The sequence below is a fragment of the Elephantulus edwardii genome, unplaced genomic scaffold, assembly GCF_000299155.1.
Source record: "Elephantulus edwardii isolate Elephantulus edwardi_28Jun2011 unplaced genomic scaffold, EleEdw1.0 scaffold00053, whole genome shotgun sequence".
Lineage (NCBI taxonomy): Eukaryota > Metazoa > Chordata > Mammalia > Macroscelidea > Macroscelididae > Elephantulus > Elephantulus edwardii.
Genome location: NW_006399803.1, coordinates 8,877,423 through 8,902,657, shown reverse-complemented (window position 1 = coordinate 8,902,657; position 25,235 = coordinate 8,877,423). Strand labels below are relative to the sequence as shown.

The window sequence follows — 25,235 nt, the reverse complement described above, 5'->3', positions numbered from 1 at the left end:
GGTGTGTCAGAGGCCATGCGATTGGCACAGGATAGAGCACGGTTTAGGGCTGTTGTACATAGGGTCGCTATGAGTCGCAAATGACTCGATGGCACATAACAACAACAGCACAGTGCTTGCTAGAATATCCAAGCTGAATAGCCCTTAAGATCCTTGCCAACATGCAAAGTATTCCTGTGCCATGAATCTCTTGTCTAAGCGTGGAAGATACCTGAGTAGGAATAATAAAAAATGGTGCCCTCCTTTGTTACTCAGATGTGCAGTGGATCGTCATCCCACAGATGTAAACATCAATTTAACAATACTTTGCTCAGACTCCAATGGAAAGAACAGATCATCAGCCAGAATACTACAGATAATAAAGGGGAAAGATTATGGTAAGTAGAGCTAATATATTTTGTTTCACTTTGAGTATGTTTTATTTTTTATATTAATTGAGGAAGAAAGGATTTGTGCAAAATGAGCATTTGGAAAGGTATAAAAACATAACAGCGAATATAAAGACTTACAATGAGAAGGGGTGTGAATTGATCTTGATTGAAAGTAGAATTACCAGAAAGATGTTTGCTTGTATGTTATTTACTACACAAAGGTATTCCACTCTGTAGGATCATAATAAATCATGAATAACATCGAAAAGAATGAGAATTACAGAATACTTAATGAGTTTATGAGGAACAATGTGTAAGTCAAGAAGCAGTCATTCAAACAAAACAAAAGGATACTGTTTCATTTAGAATCACTCACACACACACACAAAACCCAAACAAACCAATGTATGTCAGAGTTGTAGCCTTTCCCTATACTTATTTAATCTATAAACTGAAAAATAATTTGTAAAGCTGGAGTATATGGAGAAAACTTGTAGCATCAAGATTAAAAGAGATTTATCAAGAACTTGCACATCTGTCTACTTTTCATTACACAATCTTGCAGAAACTGAAGAAGACTTGAAGCTTAGAGCTTCTTGATGAAGCTCTAATACTAAAGTCTTCAATAAGTATAACACCCCAAAACAAAACAAAATCTTCACAACTGGGCTAATAATCAACATCATGATAAATGAAGAAAAAGACTGAAGCTGTCAAGAATTTCGTTTTCCTTAAATCCATAATCAACATCCAAGGAAATCAAGAAATCAAAAAATATACTTCTGTCAAGGGCCTCTTTAAAGTGCTAAATATAAAAGATGTCGTGTTAAATAGGAAACTGTGCCTGGCCCCAGCCATGTGCTTTTCATTTTCTGCTTCCAATGTACATGAAAGCTGGACATTGAATAAGGAAGACTGAAGAAGAGCTGATGCCTTTGGAGTGTGGAGTTGGTGAAGTGTATTGAATGTACCATGGGCTACCAAAAGAATAAACAAATCTGTCTAGGAAAAACTGCAGCCAGAGTTCTCCTGAGGAGCAAGGTTAGTGAGACTTTATCTCACATACATTGGATATGCTATCAGGAAGAGCCAGTCTTTTGAAAAGGACATCATTTTGGGGAAAGTAGAGGGTTGACAACAAAGGGAAGCTATTCAAGGAGATAAATTGACAGGATCAGGGAGGGATTTGTTTCTTGTATGCGTCAAAACCAATTCAATAGAACTTAATAGCAAAAGCAATAATAAAGAAGAGCAAAGAAGACCAAGGAAGAACCAGTCAGTGCCTTTGAGTTGTGGTGTGGGTGGTGCAGAATATTGTATATACTGTGGACTGTCAAGAATGAACAGACCTGTCTTGGAAGAAGTACACTTAGAAATCTCTACAGAAGCAAGGTTGGTGAGATTTTTATCTCTTATCCTTTGATCATATCATATCAAGAGGTACCAGTCCCTGGAGAAGGGAATCATGCTTGGTAAAGAAGAAAATCAATAAAAAAGTGGAAGATCTTTTAAAATGTGGATTGATGCAGCGGCTGCGAAAAAGGGTCAAATATAGTAACAATTATAAAGATGGCACAGGACCAACCAGCATTCTGTTCTATTGTATATAGATAGAGTCAGCGTGAATTAGAACTGACTCAGTGATATAGAACACCACTCTTATAGATTAAATAGGTTCCTTGATAGGCTTCTTTTTAAAAAAAAAAAAAAAAACAAAAACAAAAAAACAACAACCCATAAGGTGGGTGATTCAAATCCACCAGCCACTTCTGGGGTTGGGAGAGACAATCTGAGTGGATAAAAATGTATGGCGACTTTACGGAGCTGGTCTACTCAGCTCGATAGGGTCACTATGAGTCAGAATCAAGCAAAGGACAACAAGCTTGTTTTTGTGTTTGATTTATGGATTGAATAGGAATCCTAAATGGTGCCCTGTAGGTCCAAAAAATAATCATAAACTTACAAAAGTTATACGCTGCTTTCATTAAAATCAAGATGACTCATTTGTATTTATTTATTTACTATAATGAGGAAGACCTTATCTGAACATCTTCTACAGAGGAAAACAAAAGTATTGAAAGTAAGACATTTCTCAATACACAACTTTAATTTCTCAGTATTTAGGATAAATGTATCTTAAAAGCTTCGTCTGACATATTTTGGGCATGTTGCAAGGAGGGACTGGTCCTTGGAAAGGGACATCATGTTTGGCAGAGTGGAGGGGAAGCAAAGGAGAGGAAGACCTTTGGTGAGATGGATCGATTCTGTGACTGGAGCGGTGGGAATAAGTGCGTTTGAGATGGCTAGGTTGGCACAGGATAGAACAGCATTTAGAGCTCTTGTACATAGGGTCGCTATGAGTCGCAAGTGACTCAATGGCACATAACAACAATAAAGTTGATAAAATGGCATTTATTCTAGAGAAAACAAAGTAATATAGTAATAAAAATATATATCCCAAGTTATACAGAAATGAAATATTTTAGCATTATTTTTAATAAATTGTTTGCTGGGATATTTTGAGATTTACATGAATATAAAACTGGAGGGACGTTGGAAGAATCTGTTCTCACAATCAATGTATTTTAATTTTGTAAATAAACTAGTATTTGAAGGAACAAACAAAAAACCTGGATGATAATAAAGCCTACAACACTTAATATTTTTCAATGACTTAGTATTTATTTCTTTTGAAGGAAGCAATACAACAAGCAGTATTGTGATTCAGGCAACCTAGTAGATTAAGACTACTAAATAGATTGCTTCTCCTATTTGCCCATTCAATACAGATATTTGTTTAACACCAGAAATAAGCCAGCTGTGTTAGTTCATGTGGTATTCAGTTGTTTTACTTTATTTTTTTCCAGGAGTCTATGTGTGACCATCTTACAGAAGCCAAACCAAAGAATAATGTGGTTGGGGGGGGGGGGGAATAATTGAATGAGTCACTAGCTTAATGGAATCTTGGCTATATCCATAGATTAATATAATTCTAAAATCATATTGAGGTTCAACTGAAATTCATTGCAATATTAGTAGTCCTACATTTATGTGTTTAACAAATATGTCGACAGTATATCTACATATCAGATCTTGTAGTCAGCACTTGATAAATGTACTCATTTTCTGAACAACCCTGTTGATAGGTGTAGTTATTGGACACATTGTACAAATGAGGAAACTGAAGCACAGAAAAGTGAAGCACCACAAAGCATAAAGTGGCAGGGTTCGGATTTGAATGCAAGCAGTGTAACTCCAGAGTCTTAATAATTGAATTATGTTGCTTTTCAGTAAGGTGATATTTATCCTTATCACATGGGGATGGGGACATTAAAATGATCCTCTTTCCAGAAAAGCTTTTGCCCAAAATGTGCATGTTGGTAGTTACTTATTTGATACTAAATACGTAAGAAGCAATTTTGCGATTAATTAGCAACTGGCGTTAGATCTTTTCCATTCCAATTAGTGTACATATATTTTTGGAAGCAGAAGTGGCATCCACTTCCTAAATACCATGCCTCCAGAAACAATTAATTTTAATAAATGTTGATAATTGTAGAGGGGCTTCAGGCCTTTTGTTCATAGGATCAATATGAGTCATGCTTGAGTAGAATGAAATCAACAACAACAATGTAGATATATTTAAGTATATGCATGGAAATATTGAGATGCCAGATTGTACAAATGCAGTTCAGAGAGAATTATTAAGTGTAAATTCTAAAATCGCAACTCCTAAAAAGTTTTAAAGGAAGACAATTCTAAATTATATTTGTAGATTTCAAGATTTTTTCCATGTACTGTTTTTTTATTTTCACTGAAGTGTGAATTTTTAGACATTTTATGTAACCTTAATGTACTAAATATTTCTACCAAATGAGTTCAATGTTAAAAAACAACCCCTCCAATAAATGTCTTTTGTCAAAAACATTTTGATTATAAAATCAGTCACTTTGATCTCCCAAAATTTTGAGATTCTGATTTTGAAGGAGGGTGATGAGTGGAGAATGAGTCTCCACTCGTGTGATTTACTGCCTCTGAAAACCCACTGGAGGATCAGCTGACTCAGTTCCTACTCACCAGCAAACAGCAAGAATAATTTCATTTTAGTGAAAACTTGCAATGTCTTGGCAAGTTTCAAAAATGCCTTCTCATTTCATTGAGCTGTGTGTGGAAGCCTTTTGTTTCCAATGCAAAGTAAGATGTGATTGTCACCAAATATTTATATAGTAACATTTCTCCTTCTGTAACATGGAATACATTTAAAAATTAAATACTTGTTCAATGATCTGTTCTACTTTATAAAAATTAAGTTTCATTTGATCTCATGCGGTACTTGTTTTTTTCTAGAAAGCGAGCCATCACTTTTAGAATTTAAGCCGTTCAGTAATGGTCCTTTGGTTGGTGGGTTTGTTTATCGAGGCTGCCAGTCGGAAAGACTCTATGGAAGCTACGTATTTGGAGATCGTAATGGGTATGTTTGCTGACAACACATTTTGATACACCAAATGACATTTTCATTATTAATTGCCAAACTTCCATAACATATTCAAATTATTGTTTCTCTTTGGGAGTCAGATCTGGGACATATAAAAGAAATATTATTTCCTTTTAGTCTGGCATATCTGACTGCTATTTTAAAGAACTACAAAAGAGATGCTTAAAAGACAAATAGAAAATAATTTATGAAGTTAATAAAGGCATTTTTAAGAGCAGAAAAGTCTTCAGATGAACATTTTATAATATTTGGGGTTTTTCTTTCATCTTTAACAAACTTATCATGAGATGAGTCATTTGGAAACTACTGCATTGTACCAGTCAAATAAATATTTTTAAAATTCCTCTTGGAAGACTAACAATTTTTATTTGGGCCCAAATTTCCAGAACTTTGGCCATCAGAACTCAGTTTCTCTCTATAGGTAGGGATACCACAAAATTCAGTTTCTTCCCATTTTCAAAAGTACATTGTGCATAATTATAGGAAAAGCTGCATGGAGCCCAGATGAGACCCTTGTTTCCCACATTGCCGGCCTTTAGGCATATTGTGTGGCAGATATGCTTGGTTGCAAACAGCTAGAAAGTGTGCTGACCCCAAGCTCTTCCTCTGTCCCTCTCTGTGAGTTATTGTGCTGCATGGATTCTGGAAAGGAAGTATTACTCTCAGGATGAAGGGGAGGGCTTTTCCCATACTCAGGTACTCTTAGTACCCACCTCCAAAGTATTATTTTATTCCCCTCCCCCTTTGTTTTGTCCCGTTGAGTTGGATCTGACAGGCCCTGGAGGAAATTACCCTTCCTTCTCCAGCAGAGCATCTGGTGGATTTGAACTGTGCACCTTTGGGATTGCAGTGCACCTTCTTGCCACTAGGCCACCAGAGCTCCCTCAAAGTATTATTTTAAAATGCTTTCTCCCCATCTGGAAATGTAACAGAATTCAAATACATTATGGGGCTATTTTCTTCCCACTCCTAGAAGCCAGGTCTCTGCCACAACAGTGACTAAATATGAATTTTGTTTTTAAAGATTTTATGTTAATCTTTAAGCAAAAGCATATTTTCATTGTAGGTTCATGGTATGTTTTCCTTATAGGAATTTCTTAACTCTCCAGCAAAGTCCGGTGACCAAGCAATGGCAAGAAAAACCACTCTGTCTCGGCAATGGTGGTTCCTGTAGAAGCTACTTTTCAGGTCACATCTTGGGATTTGGAGAGGATGAATTAGGTATTGTACAAAGTATACCTACTCATCATTTATAGACTGTCTCATTATCTAACATGTCACATTTACAGCAATGTTGGAAAAATGCTCGAACTGTGCCTCTGATGGTCTGAACCCCATATGGGGCCTTGGCCAGGAGCAGGGTGCCCCCCTCAGGCCACACAAGGGACAGTGGTTGACCTACTACAAGAGGCTTGGAGATTTCTCAGTTCAGCCACAGAGGGCACTGGAAAGTAGTGGGTAATATAAGGCTGAGATGGGCAAGGAGAGGCAGTGTGAGGGCTGAATGGTACCAGGGAGATTAGTGGGGGGAGGAGTGTGAAAGAGAGAAGAAAAAAGGAAGCAGGGTACAATGTGATGTGGGCCAAAGACAGATGGAGAGTGAGCAGGAGGCATGAGACAGTGGACCCACCACACCAGGTGCATCCTGAGATCCACCCGAGTTCCTGACAGGTGGTGAAGGCCTAGCTGGAGGAGTAGGGATGTACACCAGCAGCACTCAAGATGGAGCATACCCTCCAACTCTCTCGTAACACTGTTTTAGCTTAATAATCTGTCTTTGGAACTTAGCCATGCCAGTAAGTGAGTGAAGTGTGAGTGTATTTCTATTAGGTTCCATTCTTGCTTTCTTGTGTAAAAGTCTTTGCTCTGCTAGTACTTTTTAGAAGTTAAAGATTGTCCAGTTAAATATTCCCTTCCAAATCTTCTCACATGTTGTTGTTGTTGATATGTGCTGTTGAGTCGCCTGCAACTCGTAGCTACCCTATGTACAACAGCCCTAAACCCTGCTCTGTCCTCTGCCAATCGATACACCCATCCCGATTACCCCAGTCACTGAATCAATCCACCTCATAGAGGGCCTTCCTCTCCTGCACTGTCCCTCCAACCTCCCAAGCATGATGTCCCTCTCCAAGGACCTGTCCCTCCTTACAACATGTCCAAGTATGTTACACGGAGATGCAGAATCCTTGCCTCCAAGGGGCAGAAGGAGTTGAAATCTTTAAACCTTCTAGAAATAAAAATGTTACAAAACAGATAAATGTGAGACACTGGAAAGCATGAACAAGAAGAAAAAAAAAAGATACTTACCTTTTTAAACATCTATTGATATACTCACATCATTTGTTTCTATTTTGTATAGGTAAAACTTTCCTCCTTTTCTCTTCACTCTTTTTTTGTACCTCATGCCACAAAATCTGATTATTTGCTTTTCAAAAATCTAGTCATCCATTTGAACATATTAAAATGTATATATATATTGATGGTAACATACAATATCTATATTTGCATGATATCATATGCATGTGATATAACAAGCAAAAATCTTAAAATAGTGCAATTTAAAAAAGTTAAAATTTGGATGTAATAATGCTACTAATTTTAAACTATAAAGATAAATGCAACTTTTATAATAATTCCCTTTAAAGAACAATATCTAAATGAACCATATTCTATAATGCTTCATAAGTCTTAGAGTTAAATTTCTAGGACATAAAAAAGGATATATGTTTCCTGTGGAAATCAGAATATATTCTCTGAATGTCTAGATGTGGTTTCTCTGTGTCAAGAGAGATAAATTCATTAGACTAAGTTCCAGGCTATTCACTTAGATTAATAAGGAATTTAGACAAGACTTCTGAAGACCTCTGTTTATTTCAGAGCCGCAGAAATATGATTCAAAGAAGAGAAACTCTGATATCTTCATTCTTACCCTAGTACTTAAAGAATTTTACTGTTAATTTTACCTTTATAGTCTCCTGCTCCACTCACACAAAGCAGAAAGATATACCTTTTCACCTAAAACTTTTGCAACGTATTTTCAAATTTCATTCCTAAGTTTTGACCTTTAATATATAAACTGGTATTATTAAGTTGTTTGAGTTGAAATTAGAGTTGAATGCAAGATGTTTGATTGAACAACTTAGATTTCCCCAAATTTTACTAAAATAACTCACCATCAATATTCATGTGAGCTCACCACCACCAATTAAAATATACTTAACATGGGAATATGCTTAATATAATGATGAGAACAGAATCAACAAAATATAGAAAATCCTTACAGTTCAAAGTAAATATTTTACATTTAATTATATCTTATGAAATTCCTTGACTTTTGAAAATGAGAAACACTTTTGTAGCTTTTTAAGCAAAAAGTATTGAGTGGTGGGGTTTTTGCTGTTTTTAAGTGTAAGTGATCTCTGATGGCCTAGTGGGTAGAAAGTTGAGCTGCTAATGCAAAGATAGTTGGTTCAAATCCACCCGCTGCTGCATGGGGAAAAGATGGGCAATCTTCTGTGTGATTTGTAGCCTTTGAAAATCCACTGGAAGGTCATGTACTAGTTGGTTTTAGTTCTGACTGGAAAGCAATGAGAGAGAAACTAAATTTGGCAACATGAATGTTTTTCTGCTTACATTTCTTTTATCGTCTTTGTTATTTTTCTGTGTTGTATCTGTATGGTTAGGGAAAACTTCATAACATTATTTGAAGAAGTAGTAAAATGAGGTGTATTTAATATATATAGTTATAGGGTAGACTAGAGAAGTAGAAACTAAGGACTCTTCAAAGTGAGAAATGTGAGAATTTCTTTAACGTCGATAAGAACAGTTTCTAATTTCCTATTTGTATGACACATTATATATATATTGAGTTATATAGAATCAGTAGTAATAAGAAAGAGTGGGTTTTTCATAAAAGGACCTATCACCTGTTGTACTTCATCATTACAAACACATGGCCCAGTACCAAGAGTTAGAGTTGAGATTGACTAGTCGAGTCTTTCCTTTTCTTTATATCAATTTTTTTCATTAAGAAAAAAATATATAGATGAAAATACTGTTCCCTAATTCTATCTGACCACCAGTTAATATAGTAGCAGTAAAATCTTGGTAAACAAAACCATTCAACTTAGAAATAAATGAGGACAGAATTTGTCCATTCGTTTAGTATCTATTTCGCATTTACTTGTTGAATACCTTATTAATCTTAATCATAACTCTTTATAGGTTCAGTTCTGACTGTTAGGAACACAGCAGATGGAGACAATAATTTAAACTTCTTCCTGGGATTCATTCCCTAAAGGAGGAGAAACTAAAAAGAATTATGTTTTAAACTATGCTGAGGATCTCTGATGATGTAGCAAATTGAGCTACAGATCAAAAGGCCAGCTGTTTGAACCCACCAGCCATTCCTCAGGAGTGGGCAGTATTTTTCCATAAAAAATTGTCATCTTCAGATACCTAATGGAGCATAAGCATGAGTCATAACCAACTTGATTGTCTCAGGTTTGATTTGATGCAGTATATCAATTGGTAATAAATGCTTTCCAAAAGTTTTAATAGTTAAGGGAGATAAACATTTCTGGTGTGTTGAGGATGATATAATTTTAAATAGATCAACCAGGGGAAACGACATTTGAACACAGACAGGAAGAAGGAAAAATGAACCTAGTAGATCGATGCTTGGGATAAAAGCCTGATTCCTGTGTCCAAAAGAAGAGACCAGTGAGACTGGAGAGAAGTGAACAAGAGGGGGGAAAGTCACAGGTGGGGTGAGAGTGATCAAGGTGTACCTCATAAGCTACTAGCAAGACTTGCTTTTATTCTAAGGAAGATGAAATATTGGGTTTTGAAATGACATAAAGTGATCTAATGATAGCTTCCCTTAAAAGAACCACAGTGCCTGGTATGTTTAGTCTGCATTTAAAAGAACAAGGGTAGAAACAGAAGCGATTTAAGAGGCTATTGCTATCTGGTGTCATAATTCAGGAGAGGATTTTTGCAGTTTCTACAGTGGAGTACTGTTGGGATGATGTGGAGAGAAGTGGATGGAATCTGGATACACTCTGTATGCATTTTAAAAGTAGCCTTGGGAAGTTCTCTGATTTAAATCTTTAAGCAAGTGATTTTATTGCAGTGAATGAAGGGGTGTGTGTGTGTGTGTGTGTGTGTGTGTGTGTGTGTGTGTGTGTGTGTATGCAAGTGTAAGAAAGAGAGTGATTGATTTCAACTAGTGGCAACCCTCCGTTGAGTTTCCAAGGCTATAAATCTTTATATTAGGAGACTATCTCATCTTTCTCCCACAGAGCGACTGGTGGATTTTTATCAGTAATAATGGATGACTGTTCAGAAGTACATTTCAGAAGACTTTAAGTCAAAATTAGGGTCTTCGCTAAAGGGCAAGCTATTTCTCAGTCTCTTTTGGTTTCCAGTTACTGTTAGTACCAAGGAGTCAGAATTGACACATAGCTGACCCTCCAGTAAGTTTGCAAAAGCAGTAAACCGTGACCATCTTTCTCCTGCAGAGCAGCTGATGGATTCGAACCATGTGCCTTTGGGTTGATAAACAGTTCCTTGCCCCTAAGCCACCAGAGCTTCTCATTGGAGTCTAGTAGGAGTAGAGTAGTGACCAACATCTTGAATTTATAATGGTATCTGCTCTGTCGGAACATGGTTTCTTTGCCCTGTGTCTAACTTTTTTATTTGGTTTTTTTTTTAATTACTGTGAGTTATTTACAAAGTTTGCATACACTGTTTTTCACAAAAGATCCTTCCCATTTCCTTCACCCCACCCACCCATTGAATTGTGTGTCTGTGCTTTTACGTAAGCTACCACTCAAGAAGAATCAGGTGTAGGACCCTCTTTAATGTGGTATTGCTTCATTAACATAACAAAAGGAAATCTATTCCTCAATCAAGTCACATTCATGGATTCAGCTTTAGAAATTCAACATACCTTTTTAGGTGTTTATATATTTCTATAAATAGCTCTTGAGTTGGAAGCAACTCATAGCTGAACCTCCATTGGTTTTCCAAGCCTATCAATCACATGGAAGGAAGCTATCAAACTTTCTTCTGAGAAGCTCATACTAAATTCAAACTACTGGAGAAGGGGTCTTTGCATTAGCAGCAATAATCCCTACAGGCTTTACCACTAGCATTCCCTTGTGTGTGTGTGTGTACCCCCATTTGCTGGTCAATAGGAAGTAAGGCCTTCAAATACAGTGAATTAACTTACTACATTTTTCTCTTCAACAGGTGAAGTTTATATTTTGTCAAACAGTAAAAGTATGACACAGACTCACAATGGAAAACTCTACAAAATTGTAGATCCCAAGAGGTAAGAGTTATTTCTATCCCTTTAAGTGAATTAATTCTTTATTTCCATGCATTCAAATTAGTGGCAGAGACCTACAATTAGTCATGAACACTTTAATACTTTAACACTTTAACACTTTCAATGGGCTCAACATTGTACAGAGAGAGAATCCTTAACACTAACTCCAATCTAGTCTCTCAAGGTTAGTCTCGACTATGTTGACTTTTAGAAGCCTTGTCTCAGCCATATGTTCCTGTTGTTCTTGTTCACAGAGAGCGGTATTGTATGTCTGGAATCAGCGTGATCAGTCAGAAGCTAGCAGAGGAACTTGAGATAGAGGTTAAAATGCTCCCACTAGAAACGATAAAACAATCCTTGCCGCTAAGTTGGCTAAAAGTCATATAGAACACATTGGAGTTAAAAGTAAAATTCTGCTCCATAAAATTTTCCATGGCTGATTCTCTGGATAGCTCACAAGACCTTTCTTTCAAGGTGCTTCTGAGTTGACTTGAACCTCCAACCTTTTGATTAGCAGCTGCATATGTTAATGATTTATACCACCCAGAGATACAAATAAACACTCCATATTTTTTTCTTGGGTTGTTTTGTTTTGTTTTACAAAACTAGAAATGTACTGGTAGGCATTGTATTTGCTAAGCATGACTTTTGTTGGGTAATCAGAGTAAGTTCTTTTGCGAGTTTGACATCGAGCCTCATTTCAACATTCTCTGTAAGAAAGTTCACAATGAAGATTGTATGGCCAAAGAAATGAACAATGGAGAAGGACTTTTTTATTTGTCTCAGTAAAGGAAAGATTTGGATATGTTAATCCTTGAAAATTATATTTTCCCTACCCCCACCCCTCCTCACCCACCACAACTTGGACTTACAACTTTCACATCATCTTGAATGAGAATTAGTTGCTAATGTCCTGGATAAAATTTTATCAGAAGCTGTTACAATTATATACTGTCATAAGTCATTTACTTAAGACATTGTTGTTGTTGTTGTTATGTGCCGTCGAGTCGTTTCCGACTCATAGCGACCCTATGCACAACAGCCCTAAACCCTGCTCTATCCTGCGCCAACCGCACTGCCTCCGACACACCCATCCCGATTACCCCAGTCACCGAATCAATCCACCTCATAGAGGGTCTTCCCCTCCTGCGCTGTCCCTCCACCCTCCCAAGCATGATGTCCCTCTCCAAGGACCTGTCCCTCCTGGCAACATGTCCAAAGTTTGTCAGACGAAGCCCCAGAATCCTTGCCTCCAAGGAGTAGCTTGGTTTAATCCTCTCCAAGATGAATCTGTTTGTTTTCCTGGCAGTCCATGGTACATTCAGTACCCTTCTCCAGCACCACAGCTCAAAAGCATCCACTCTCCTTCTGTCCTCCCTAGTCATTGTCCAACTCTCTGATGCATAACGAGCGGTTGCAAAGGCCATGGCCTGTATCAGGCGCACCTTAGTCTCTCTAGAGACACTGTTGCTCCTGAGTACCTTTGAGAGGTCCCTAAACTTAAGACATTAGTCATAAGTAAAAAAAAAATTGCTAGCAAAAATCTAAGTATCTTCATAGATAAGACTATTGTTGAATACTAATGCTTGCCAGAATCACTTGATGATCTCTGTCACAAATTCCAAAGTCTTTCAAATGTATTATCTTTATGAGCCTGTTTGCAAATGGGAATGCCTGAACCTCAAATCTCTTTTAAAAGAGTAAATTCTAATATTTTTAAAAGTATACCAAAGAACTGAATGTTTGAAATACATTACTTAAGTTAGAAGGTTTTTTTTTTCCTGAAGAAGACAATAGCCAACAAAGTGTGATAGAATTTCTTAATACTAGACTCTCCTACTTAAGAACTTGGAGTCAAACTGTTCTAGTAGAACATAGCTAATTGGTCTGGTCTCTTGTGCCTTTTCCAGAACACACAGTATCTTTCTTTTTACAAAATAGCTTTCTTGACAAGAAAAAAAAAAATGTCAACTTGGACCACTGCAGAACAAAAAGAGGAATAATAAGAGTTGGAAGACCCTTTAGCCACTCCGCGCTGCAAATTTCCAATTCTTTCTGTATGATATTCATGAGCCCGTTTCCAAATGTTGTTAACACTTGAAATGGAAGTCTCTTTTAAAAGGGTAACATCTAGTATTTGGAAAAGAATGTTACCTTTTCTCTATTAAGTAGTATACTTTTTCTTTCATAAGGAGAGAGAGACATAAAAGTACATTGTACACTGTAAAGAAATTGCCCCATTTAAATGTGCCCCATTTGATTCCTTGAAGTCAGTGGAGAAAAGATAATCAAACACTTAGGTGATTGTTGAAGTTAGAAATATTAAGAACACAAATGATGCTAATGTTAATTTATTAAGTAGATTTCTAATGATTCATGATGACATATAAAGATTTTACTTAAATCTAGTGGGAGTGGTTTCAAAGTACTATTATCGCATGATGTTTATCAGAGTTATGATACGCTCTTTGAGAGTTTCCTGATAGCATTATCATTAAGTTTCCCTCCTCTTAACAAAAAATCATTTTCCCTCATGTGGACTTTTCAGTCTGTTGGTGGGTGAGTTGAGGTGAATTTTACACCTTCAATCCATTATTGGTATCTAATTACCACAGTTGCCGTAAGGGACCTTGGCTTTGTGCTCTTCAGGCCTTCTCTATTAGGGTGGTCTCACAGTGACATACCTGAAGGGCCTGGCTTCTCATTATTCCAGTGAGTCATGTCATGTGTGGGGCCAGGGTTAAGATTTGTGTTTGCTTTTGGGAGGGTGGGAGGAGTAACAGCGTCCCAAAGACACTGTCCTTGTACATAGGTTTAGGTATAAATTTCAAAATTAAACTGACTATAATAAATGTTTTCATAAACATTTGTTGGGAACCACATGTGTTTTGATTTGGATGCCAACATTTATTATTATAGTATTTCTTTCTTGAAGAGTTGAAATTCAGTATAAGCAGACACTTCAGCATGTGAACGGGATTATTTTGGTAAATGCTAGCTAATTACTAGCATAGCAGTGTTCAGGATGTCTGCTTCAAAGCAAAACTGTTTCTAAAGCACTTGAGGGAGAATTTGAAGAAAGAGCCTCAACTACTGAAAAACAAAATGCTTTTCTAGTTTCATCATAATGTCACTTAGGTTATTTGTACTTTTGTGGAGACTGTAGACGTGCCAGAATAATGTTTCTAACAGATTGTAAAATGCTATATTCTGTATTACATATCATGGAAGCCAGTTCTAGCTATGATTTGTATGTTTTCCTTCTGTTTTTGCCTACATACACAAATATACACCTTTATGTGCACCCACACAAATGGTCAGGAAGTCTAGAAAATGTCTACAGTGTCTCTTAAGTCATAAATAGATGACGTTCAGGAATAACACTTCAGTCTGTCAGGATGATGTGGTCTAAACCTGTAAGAAATTGTTTAACAAACATTTTTCAGTGAAACAGTTTCTCAAAAAAAAAAAAGACCAGTTATAAAAATCAAATATGCCATTACTATTTATAATGAGAACCTAGAACTTGGATGTTATTTAAGAAAAAAATTCCCCAAGGGAAGTAGAATAGCCATGACAATCTGATCTCCATGTTAGTTAGGGCACTGACCACTGAAGATCTTGGGGGCTGAGCATTCCATCTCATGATCAAGTTAGGTTAGAAGCAGTACTCAACACCCAACTAGCTCAACCAAATCCAGTTGATTCTGACTAAGGGAGGCACTATGTATAGTAAAAATAGAAAACTATATTCTATGAGGTTTTAAATGGCTGGTATTTTCGAAGTAGGTTGCCAGCTCTTTCTTCCAAGGCTCTTGTCAGTGCACCTTGATCCTCCAGCTTCTGGGTTAGTACCTAACCACGTTAATCACTTGCATTACTCAAGGACTCATCTGCCAACTCATAGGGATGTAAGAGCCCGTAATGCTGGCTTCTGCACTACCTGGTCTGAGGAGCTCCTCCGGCCAGCAGTTTAAGAAAATAAATTTAGATATATTGAGCACAAAAGCTGGGCAATAATTTTCATTTTCATTTAACTCAGGAGGACTGCTGGGATGGTCTAAGATAAGTGAAGAACTTGACAGGGGATCGATTGGTCTGATCTCTATCTTCCTTAGTGTGTGACCCTGGATTAGTCGTTGGACCTTGACGTTCCTCCTTTTCTCATCTATAATATACAATCTGTTAGAAAATCCTTCTACTTCCGCCTAATTTCTGTGGAGCACTCGATCAATTAGAAACACATGAGATAAATGTAAAGAATATATTTAAAACATTAAGCAGTTTAGTATTGTTGGTGTTCATTTAATACATTCAAGAATTCTTTCCAAGTGATTTCTCAACTTTCAAGAGTCTCTTAGTACTAAAATTAGGAGAAAGCTTTCCATAAAGGTTTCAAGAACCTAGTTTTCAAATGTTCATGTCATGCCTCAGATGCTTTCACTTTATTACATTTTTCTGGAAGTAAACAAATGCTCCCGGAGGGTGGAAATTAAATTCTGACAGGATGATGTAACTCCCAAATTTTATTTTTATAGGACACAAATGTTTTCACACTACTGACAAAGATTGTTTAATTTTTGTTTCAGATGACCTTAAACCAAATGACTTTCCTTTTTTACATTATTTTCTGCTATTAAAATGTTTCCAGGGTTATTCTTCCAGGAATGTGAAAAATAAAATTATTCTTAATTATACTGATTTAATAATACTGTGCCCACTCTTTTGTATACTTTAACATGTTGCTTATCCTCTCCTCAGTCAAATCATTAAGACCATTCTCTTAAGAGATCTATAAATTAGTATTGCAAATTCTGACTTGACAGTTTATTTCACAGAACTGTTATAATGCTGTATCCCCAAACTCCACTGTGACCAATATCAAAAACTACCCTCATGCCTCCTACCTCCCACCTCATCAACCCTCTGACTGCCGTTTTTTAATTATTTATTTCTGCCTTCATCTCACCCCTTATTATATTGGATGATAAAGGGTGCTTTTGGTTTTTGCTTTGTTTTTAGAAAATCACTTCATAAGGGGAAATCAGTTCTGTTTATCCTTTGCATATATCCCAGAGAGCCAGCAGGCCACTCTGTCATCCGAAAGAAAGTCATACATAATAGAGCAGCTTTAGCCCAATAAGCCAGTCTAGTCCCAATTCATCAGTCAAAGTTTTATGCAAGTGGCCCCCCTAAGTTGATAAATTCCCACAGTGCCTGTTGACCCAGCTGCCAAGTCCTCTTGCAGCAGGTGGTGTTTTCATGGCCACCCTGACGGTAATACAAACTGTTTAGCAGCTCCATTGACCTTTCAGCTATTAACAGGGATACGGGCTCCACGAGGGACTAGTTTTCAAACATGACAGAATTTCTTAACACTAGAGGTCATGAACAAGTATATGCCCTATAAAAATTCATTCAGCATGGTGGATTTTAAGTCTAAAAGACAAGGAAGCATTTTCCACATTTTTGCTGATATTATTATGTATGTCCAATAATTGAAGTGGTGATGTACTTATCTATGATATATATTTATTTATTTACACTTTCTTAACATGTTACACCAAGTATACTGTAGATAAACTAAATATTTTCTAGGATGTTAAGCACTAAGTATACTATAGATAAACTAAATACTTTCTAGGATCTGAAATTTTAAAGGTATATTACAAATGAGTAGGACAAGGTCAACGTCCGAACAGATAAGCATGTCTCCAAAATATATCAATGGCCTGAGTATAACTGGGATTTTATTCATACCGTAGGATGATTTGCCTATGTTTATATATGCACGCGTAAACATACTCAAGAAACTCAGGCAATGTAACACAGGACCCTTGCCTATATGCATATAATTGTAAATATATAGAAATATGAATATATGGATATGACTATGTTATTTTAAAGTGCTTACACACTTTAAATGTCTATTATTAGACATTCTAAATATAAACTTTTGTTGTAAAGCCCCTTTTAGTTAATATATGTGTACCTTAGATGGTTTATTATTAATATTATGATGAATCAGAGGATGAAGCATCAAAATTTAGACAATTGTCAATATAAAACTCTTCAAAAAGAATTTAGGCTGATATTTTTATCTTCTTTTAGAGAACAGAAACTTGTATCAGATGTTTACTTTTAACTTAAAACATGGAATGGTATTTAATCTCTCCAATTTAACACAAAATTAAAATATTAGTAGATCTACCGCTTTATACATAGGACAAATAATTGCTTTTAGAAGATTTATGGAAGAAAAGTAGTCTAGACTTTATGTTTTTAATTATGATGCAATCAAAGGATTTATTTCTTCAATTTTGTTAATAACTGTCACTGTTCAGAATTCATTTTATCTCCATAAAAATGGATGAACACAGACAAAAACCTCACATTAAACTATGTGAGCATAAAAAAACCCACCTGTCTCTTTCCCCTATTACAGATATTTTATTAAAGGTCAAGCCTGAAATTTTTGTTTGTTATGGTTTATACATTTTATTTTGGTTTATACATTTTAAAATTAAAAATTTATTTTAAACATAAAGTTCTGAACAGAACATGATTTTCTGACTATAGTATAATTTCTCAGTGTTCATTTTTTTACTATTTCAGAATGAGTACAAGTAGTCTGATTCCTGATATAATCAATCTACAGTATTTGTTTAATGTCTCTTCTGTTTAAGATACTGTATTGTGTATGGCAGAAGGAGAAAATGAATGAGAAATTGATCTCACCATTTAAGGAGCTTATTTTACTTTAATTGAAGAGAATTGTATATATTTTCAATAAAAGTAATAGTCTGAGAAGTGTATCACTGAGGGAAAAATATATACATTATAAATTGCCAAATAAATAGTCAAGATGTTGTAAGTACTAAGATGAGTAAAAAACTCACATTTTGGCTTCCCCATTCCTTTATCGCTAATTAGCACACATCTGCATAGCATGGGAGTTATGTTATTTTTGTTAGGCAACTGTAGACAGAATAGAGAAAAATATAAAACAAGGAACAAGCCTTCATCCCAACTTCCTGTAGACAAAAAGAACCTTCTGAGTTTAGTGTTAAGAGTATTCAAAATTAGTACCTTACACTGGATTTCCCTCACCCAACAGGCATCTCCCCCCTAGAATGTTGGAGCTATTTGCAAAAGTTGCATCTCCTCCTGAGCCCAGACTTCTATCTTCCCTGTGTGTAGTATGTGTGCACCTCTTCTTGCCTTCCATGTGAGAGACCCAGGCTGGATTAGTGACCAGTATGTGTCATACACAACCATCACACCCACCTGTCAATGGCTGCTTATCTGTTGCTGTGATGTTAAATATGTTTCAGCAAAGCATCCAGGCTGACATAAGGGGGAAAGGTCTTAAGATCCACTTACAGAAATCTGACAGTATAGTCTTGTGAATCCCAATGATCTGACTGAAACACAACCCTGAAAATGGTACAGGACAATATAGTGTTTCCTTGCATAGGAAGTCTGTAAGCCGTAGCATCTCTCAATTAATCACAGTATCCTCTGAGGCAGCCTCTAGCTAAATAAAGATGAGCAGCTTCCTAGGTTTCCCAAGTCATCTCCTCTGATACCAAGTTTTCAGGGTGCTATGCTTTGGTTACAAAGTACCTGGAGGGTCATCAATGAACTCTTGTTATTTTTTTAGTATGTAGGTGTGCAGTGCAAGATCTTCCCAGAATTTGTACATTGGATTGAGTTCACTATTGATAATTATTGTTGACCATTCCAAACTTAGGAAATGACACAGATAATACATCTAACAACTGAGATCGTTTAATAGATTTGAACATTGTCTTTCTGTGCAAAAGTATGTGAATCTATCATTTAGCTTCATTAATCATTTCTCCTAGATTTTTTTTCCCTTTGAAAACTGACTTTCACTTTCTGGGGGTTTCCCATGGGAATCAAAACATTACATTAAGCTGATAAAGTTGAATGAAGGAGATACATACACTCTTTCAGATATGCGTATTTGTGTGTGAGTGTGTGTGTGTGTGTGTGTAGTGAGGAGAAAAGTGTTTGTATAGTGAGATAAGCAGACTTGAATTATGACTGCATTGCAAGATTTTCCCTAGAGTGTGAAGGCCAGTTGAGGGAACACAGGGCTAGGAAAGAGTCCTGGAATGCTTTGTAAGCTAGCTGTGAGAGTCAGTGAATCTCTTCACACACTTTCTGATCTTTGCATGTCGAGAATAACAATACCATAATCTTAAATAGGAAAGCTAATAAGATGTATTTCATTATTTTTATCATAGTTACATTTTTAATCTTAAAGTAAACTTAATTTGATATTTTTTTAAATTTGATATATTTTGACATTTCTGGTTATCTTATTAACACTCAGAACTCTCTGTGATTTAAATCCATTAGCCGCTGCATAAGGGAAAGATGCCATTCTCCTACCATGCAATGTAGAGCCTCCTAAAACCTACTGGAGGATCAGCTAAGAGTTGGTACAGACTTAAAATAATGAGTTTGAGTTTTGAGTGAGTTTATTATATAGGCAGACAAGGCCAGACAAGGTCACATCCTTTGAGTTTGGGTTCAATCTCAGGATCCCTAAATTTCAAAGAAAATTAGCACTGTTTCTTAGTGAGATTATGCTCATGTATAAGCGACAAAGTTTTTAAGTTCCAGAAGACTTTAAAATGAATGCCCCACTGGTCATAAAGAAGACAGGTAAGGAAGACCCAGCCTGATTTTCTCAGAATGTTTCAGAAAACAGGGAGAGGTACTACTTCAAAGATACCATCAAGAAATAAGGGAGCAGAACATTCATTTTACCCATCCAAAAGTAGAGCTTCAGAAATTTTCTGTTGTTAGCTGCCTTGAAGTTAGTCCTTGGCTCGAGGCAACCCCACGTACAACAGAAGGAAATCCTGCCCAAACTCATGCCCTCTTCATAATTAGCAGAAGATGAGACCATTGTGAAGCCAAGTTTTGCATTGACCAATTTTCAGAGGTAAATTGCTAGACAGTTTTCTCGACTCAATCTTAGTCTAGAAGCTCAATTAAAATGTGTTCATAGTGTAACCCAAGCTTTCATTAACAGAAGGGCATTGACTATATTTAAGTTTCATTGATTGGTTATCAAACCCAAGTTTTCTGCATGGAAGGCAAGACATCTGACAGTACTCTTCAAAATTTATTGTTACTGTTGTGTGTGTCAAATTGATTCCAACTTAAAGTAATCCTATATTATACACTCTTATCAATAGCAGTCAAGAAATCAAAAGACGAATTGCATTGGTAAAAGTCTACTTCTGGGGACCTCTCCATAGTGCTGAAGAGCAATGAAATCAGTCTAGATACCAAGGTGCACCTGATCCAGACCATGGTCTTTGCAATTACTTGCTATGCATCTTGAGAGCTGGACAATAACTAAGGATGACAAAAGAAGAATCAATGATTTTGAGTTGTGATGCTGGAGAATCGTATTAAACATTTTATGGACTTCCAAGAGAACAAACAGTTCTGTCCAGGAGAGAGTAAAACCAGGCTACTCCTTGGAGGCTAGGATTTTGTAGTTCAGTCTCACGTACTTAGGGTGTGTTGCCAGGAGGGACCAGTTTTTGGAGAAGGACATCATGTTTGGAAGGGTAGAAAGTCAAAGCAGGAGAGGAAGACCCCAGATGAAAGAGAATGACACAGTAACTAGGGTAATGGGCGTAGGTGTGTCAGAGACAGTGAAATTACCTCAGAATAGTGCAGGGCCCAGAGCTATGGTTCATAGGGTCACTATGAATTGCAGGCAGTACAAAACACATAACAATAACAACAACATAGAACTGCCTCTTGAAGACTTCTAGGCTTAAATATTTATGAAAGCAAATTTCCATGGCTTTGCTTCTGCTAAATAGTGAGCTAGAAGGTCTACCTTTCAGCTAGCAGCTGAGCATTTGACCATTGCACCACCAGAGCTCCTAATGTAGTACAGCCAAAAGAAAGGAATGTGAGACATGATGTAGTAAGCTCAGAATCATTCTTAAATATAAGTTTGAGGATTGCTCAAGACATATAAGCATTGTTTCTGAAGCCTACATGTGATCTAACATAAACTAAGTCATTTTGTAAGAGTCAAATGAAAACCGTGCTCTTAACATTAAATTTCCTGATATGTTTTTCAAAGAGCATTTGAAAAATACTATTAGGCCATTCCTTCTGCAGTTTGTACTACCATAAAGTCCCAATGTGAGCAATAGTGCAATGTTCTACAGGAATAGATTTCATTTTTTGTGTTCTTCCAACTGGAAAAATATTACTGTTATAATGGAGAAGACTCAACAACAACCTACATTATGCAGATGACATAACTTTGCTTGCTTAAACTGAGGAGGACCTGAAGCGTTTGCTGCAGAAGGTCAAGGACTATAGTCTTCAATGTGGATTGAAGCTCAACATAAAAAAAAAACCCCAAGATTCTCACCTCTGGGCCACTTGGCAGCACCATGACAGATGGAGAAGAGGTTGAGATTGTTAGCAGTTACAGCTTGCTCAGCTCCACAATCAACACTCTTAACCCTAGTAATCAGGAAATCAACAGATGAATTGCACTGGGAAAATCTGCTCTCAGGGTCCTCTCCAGCGAACTGAGAAGCAGCAATGTCAGAAACTAGAAACTAAGATGTGCCTGATGCAGGATGCAGGCCATGATATTCACAATACTTGGTATGCTTCATAGAGCTGGACAATGACTAAGGATGACAGAAGAAGAATCGTTACCTTTGAGTTGTGGTACTAGAGAAGAGTCTTCAACATACCATGAAAACAAATAGGTCTGTCTTGGAGAGGGTGAAACCAAGTTTCTCCTTGGAGGCTAGGATTTTGAAGCTCCATTTCACATATTTTGGGCACATGGCTAGGAGAAACCAGTACTTGGAGAAGGATATCATGCTTAGAAGGGTAGAGGGACAGCACAGAAGAGGAAGACCTCGGATGAGATGGATTGATATAGTAACTGAGGTGATGGAGATAAGTGTGTCACAGTCAGTGAGCCTGGCTCAGGACAGGGCAAACTTCAGGTACATATGGTTCCTATGAGTCAAGGTGACTCAATGGCATATAACAACAAAAACGTAGACGATTCCTTAAAACCAAATAAAAAATGCGATGAAAAGACTGAACTATAAATTTAAACTTTGCAAGTTTAAAAGCTGTGCCTCTGGGAAAAAATCTGGTAGTCTGTCTCAGAAAAAGCACACCACGAAAGTGCTATGGAGCCTTCACGGGTAACCATGACTCAGAATCAACTCTAGGGCAGTGGTTTTATTGTCACTTTACTGAATGCTAAAAACCAGCTGTATGTAATCACAAAAAGTGCTGTTAAATTCGTCAGAATCCAGAATTTGGCTGCTTTTAGGAAAACTGACACTGAGCAGAAAAATGGTCATGTAACCAGGGTAAATTTACAGGACATCCAAAATAAAGAAAATTACGAAGGAAAAGACCTTGGATAAGGGTACAAATTTAAGTTTTAAAAAGATGACTTAGTACTTTATCAGGGCTTATCCCTAAACCTTTAACTATACAGTTGGGAGATAATAAAATTTGTTCTATTAAAGGAAATGTTCCCCTTTCTTATATTTCTTTTTATTAGTAAAAGTGCTAGGTACTGGTTTTAGAAGTACACCAATTCCTCATTTATCATCTATTTAAAAATAACTAATTGTCTAGATTATTGGAACTAAGATACTTCCCCAACCAACATTAGCTTCCTCATTTCTGAATTTATTTTTGTATTATTATAACCCAAGTGATCATGCCTTTGCATAGCCAATAAAATGATATTACTGTCATGTATAGCCAGTATACACAAGGCACAATGTATATGAATGAGAAAGACATTAATTTTAGAAAGAAAAAATAAGCAAATAAATACATGTTAAAGACATTAAAACATATTTATATATTATTTATTTTAAAACTAACCTACTCTTTATTTATTGATGCTCTTGTTATCCAGGATTCCATATTTATAATTGTAAAATGTCTGTTTTCACATTAATGACATATATCTGATAATGATGTGTGCCAAGGTGTGAAACAAGAGTAATCCTAGCTATGATGATTAAAGTTATGTGTCAACTTGTCTATGGTGTTATGTAATATGTAATTTTTAAGTTAGCTAATGACATAGTCGTCCTCTATTTTGTGATCTGATGTGGTCATCCTCCATTTTCGTATTACACCTAGTTTTTGCATTAACAACTTGGTCATTGGAACTAACCCATGTGGCTGAATGAGAAGTGGGTATAAGGAATATCAACCTATGTATGTATCAGACTGATTTCAGAGTAAAGACATTCATTAAGCCTGCATATCACACAGTAATACTGCCTCTCTTCAATTGTAAGAGTTCATAGCATTGCCTACTTGGAAACTCCTGAATAGATTAATAGTCATAGTAATTGCTACCATTCTTGGTAGGTGCTGTGACATCAATTCTGACTCGCAGCTACCCAATGTGACAGAGTCAAACTACACCTTGGGTTTTTTCTAGTGTGTGGTTTGTATGAAAGTAGATTTCCAACATTGGATTTGAGGTGCTGGTGCTAACCATTTGGCTTGTGACACCAGGTCTCCAACATTAATTACTTATGGCTGAAGAGTGACCATAATCTATAAGAGTAATGCTTCAACTTGAAAGTGTAAGTGAATCCTTTCCTATACATCTTAAGGTTCAGGTTTTGAGGTAGTAGACTGTGCTGTTGGTCTGAGCTTGCACAGTGAGTCATGAAGCTATCAAATGACCAGGTTTTCCTAATACAAAGAGGATGAGAGGAAAAACAAATTTGCAGAGGTTACAATTGCAAGGTAATTTCCATGTGTCCTTATGTGAATATGGATAAAGGCAGTCCTTTACATTCCCTTCTTCCTGCAAATAAGATTACTAATAAAGGCTGTTGTTGTTATATGCCATTGAGTCACTCATAGCAACCCTATGTACAATAACTCTCAATCCTACCCTATCCTGAATCAATCTCATTATCTCTGACAGACCTAATGCCATTTCTCCAGACACTGAGTCAGTCCATCTCATCCTGTGCTGTCCCTCCACCCTTCCAAGTATGATGTCCTTCTCAAAGGACTGGTCCCTCCTGGGATCATGTGCAAAGTGTGTGAGACAGAGCTTCAGAATCCTTGCCTCCAGGGAGCAGCTTGGTTTTATCCTCTCCAGGAAAGACCCATTTGTTCTCCTGGCAGTCCATGTATGTTCACCACTCTTCTCCAGCACCACAACTCAAAGGCTTCAATTCTTCTATTATCCTTGATCATTGTCTACCTCTCTGACACAAAGCAAGTAAAGACTGCAGCCTGTATCAGGTGCTCCTTGGTCTCCAGATTGACATTGTTGCTCTTCAGTACTCTAGAAAGGTCCCTGACAGCAGACTTTCCCAATGCAATTCTTTTGATTTCCTGACTGCTGGTGCCCATAGCATTAATTGTGGAACCAAACAAGCTGAAACTGTTAACAATCTCAATCTCTTCTCCATCTATCATGATGCTGCAATTGGCCCAGTGATAAGAATCTTTGTTTTCTTGATGTTGAACTTCAGTCCCTATTGAAGACTATAGTCGACCTTCTGCAGCAAACACCTCATGTCTTCGTCAGTTTCAGAAGTAAGGTTGTGTTGTCTGCATAGCACAGGTTGTTGAGTCTTCCTCCAAGCCTGATACCACATTCCTCCTCATACAGTCCTGCCTCCTGAATGATCTGTTCCACATATAGATAGAAAAGGTATGGGAGATGTGTGTATGATCGGTTGCATCCCTGACACACACCTTTCGTGATCCTGAACCATGCAGTGCTTCCCTGCTCTGTTCTGACTTCTGCTTCCTGGTCCAAATATAGGTTTCACATGAACACAGTTAAGTGCTCTGCAACTACCATTCTCCTCAAGGTTAGCCACAATTTGTTGTGATACACACAGAAAAATGCCTTTTCATAGTTAATGAAACACAGAGATTCCTTTGGTACTCTCTGCTTCCATCCAAAATCCATCTAATGTTGGCTATG

At 36.8% G+C, this 25,235-nt stretch overlaps 1 protein-coding gene across 1 annotated transcript in view; it reads left to right on the top strand.

The window, feature by feature from the left end:
* HHIP (hedgehog interacting protein) overlaps positions 1–25,235 on the top strand; it is a 158,120-nt gene that overhangs the window by 120,100 nt on the left and 12,785 nt on the right. The window contains exons 8-11 of the mRNA XM_006887009.1: positions 256–377; positions 4,719–4,842; positions 5,957–6,087; positions 11,122–11,203. Of these exons, the coding sequence (XP_006887071.1) occupies positions 256–377; positions 4,719–4,842; positions 5,957–6,087; positions 11,122–11,203 (459 nt within the window). The remainder of the gene's footprint in view (positions 1–255; positions 378–4,718; positions 4,843–5,956; positions 6,088–11,121; positions 11,204–25,235) is intronic.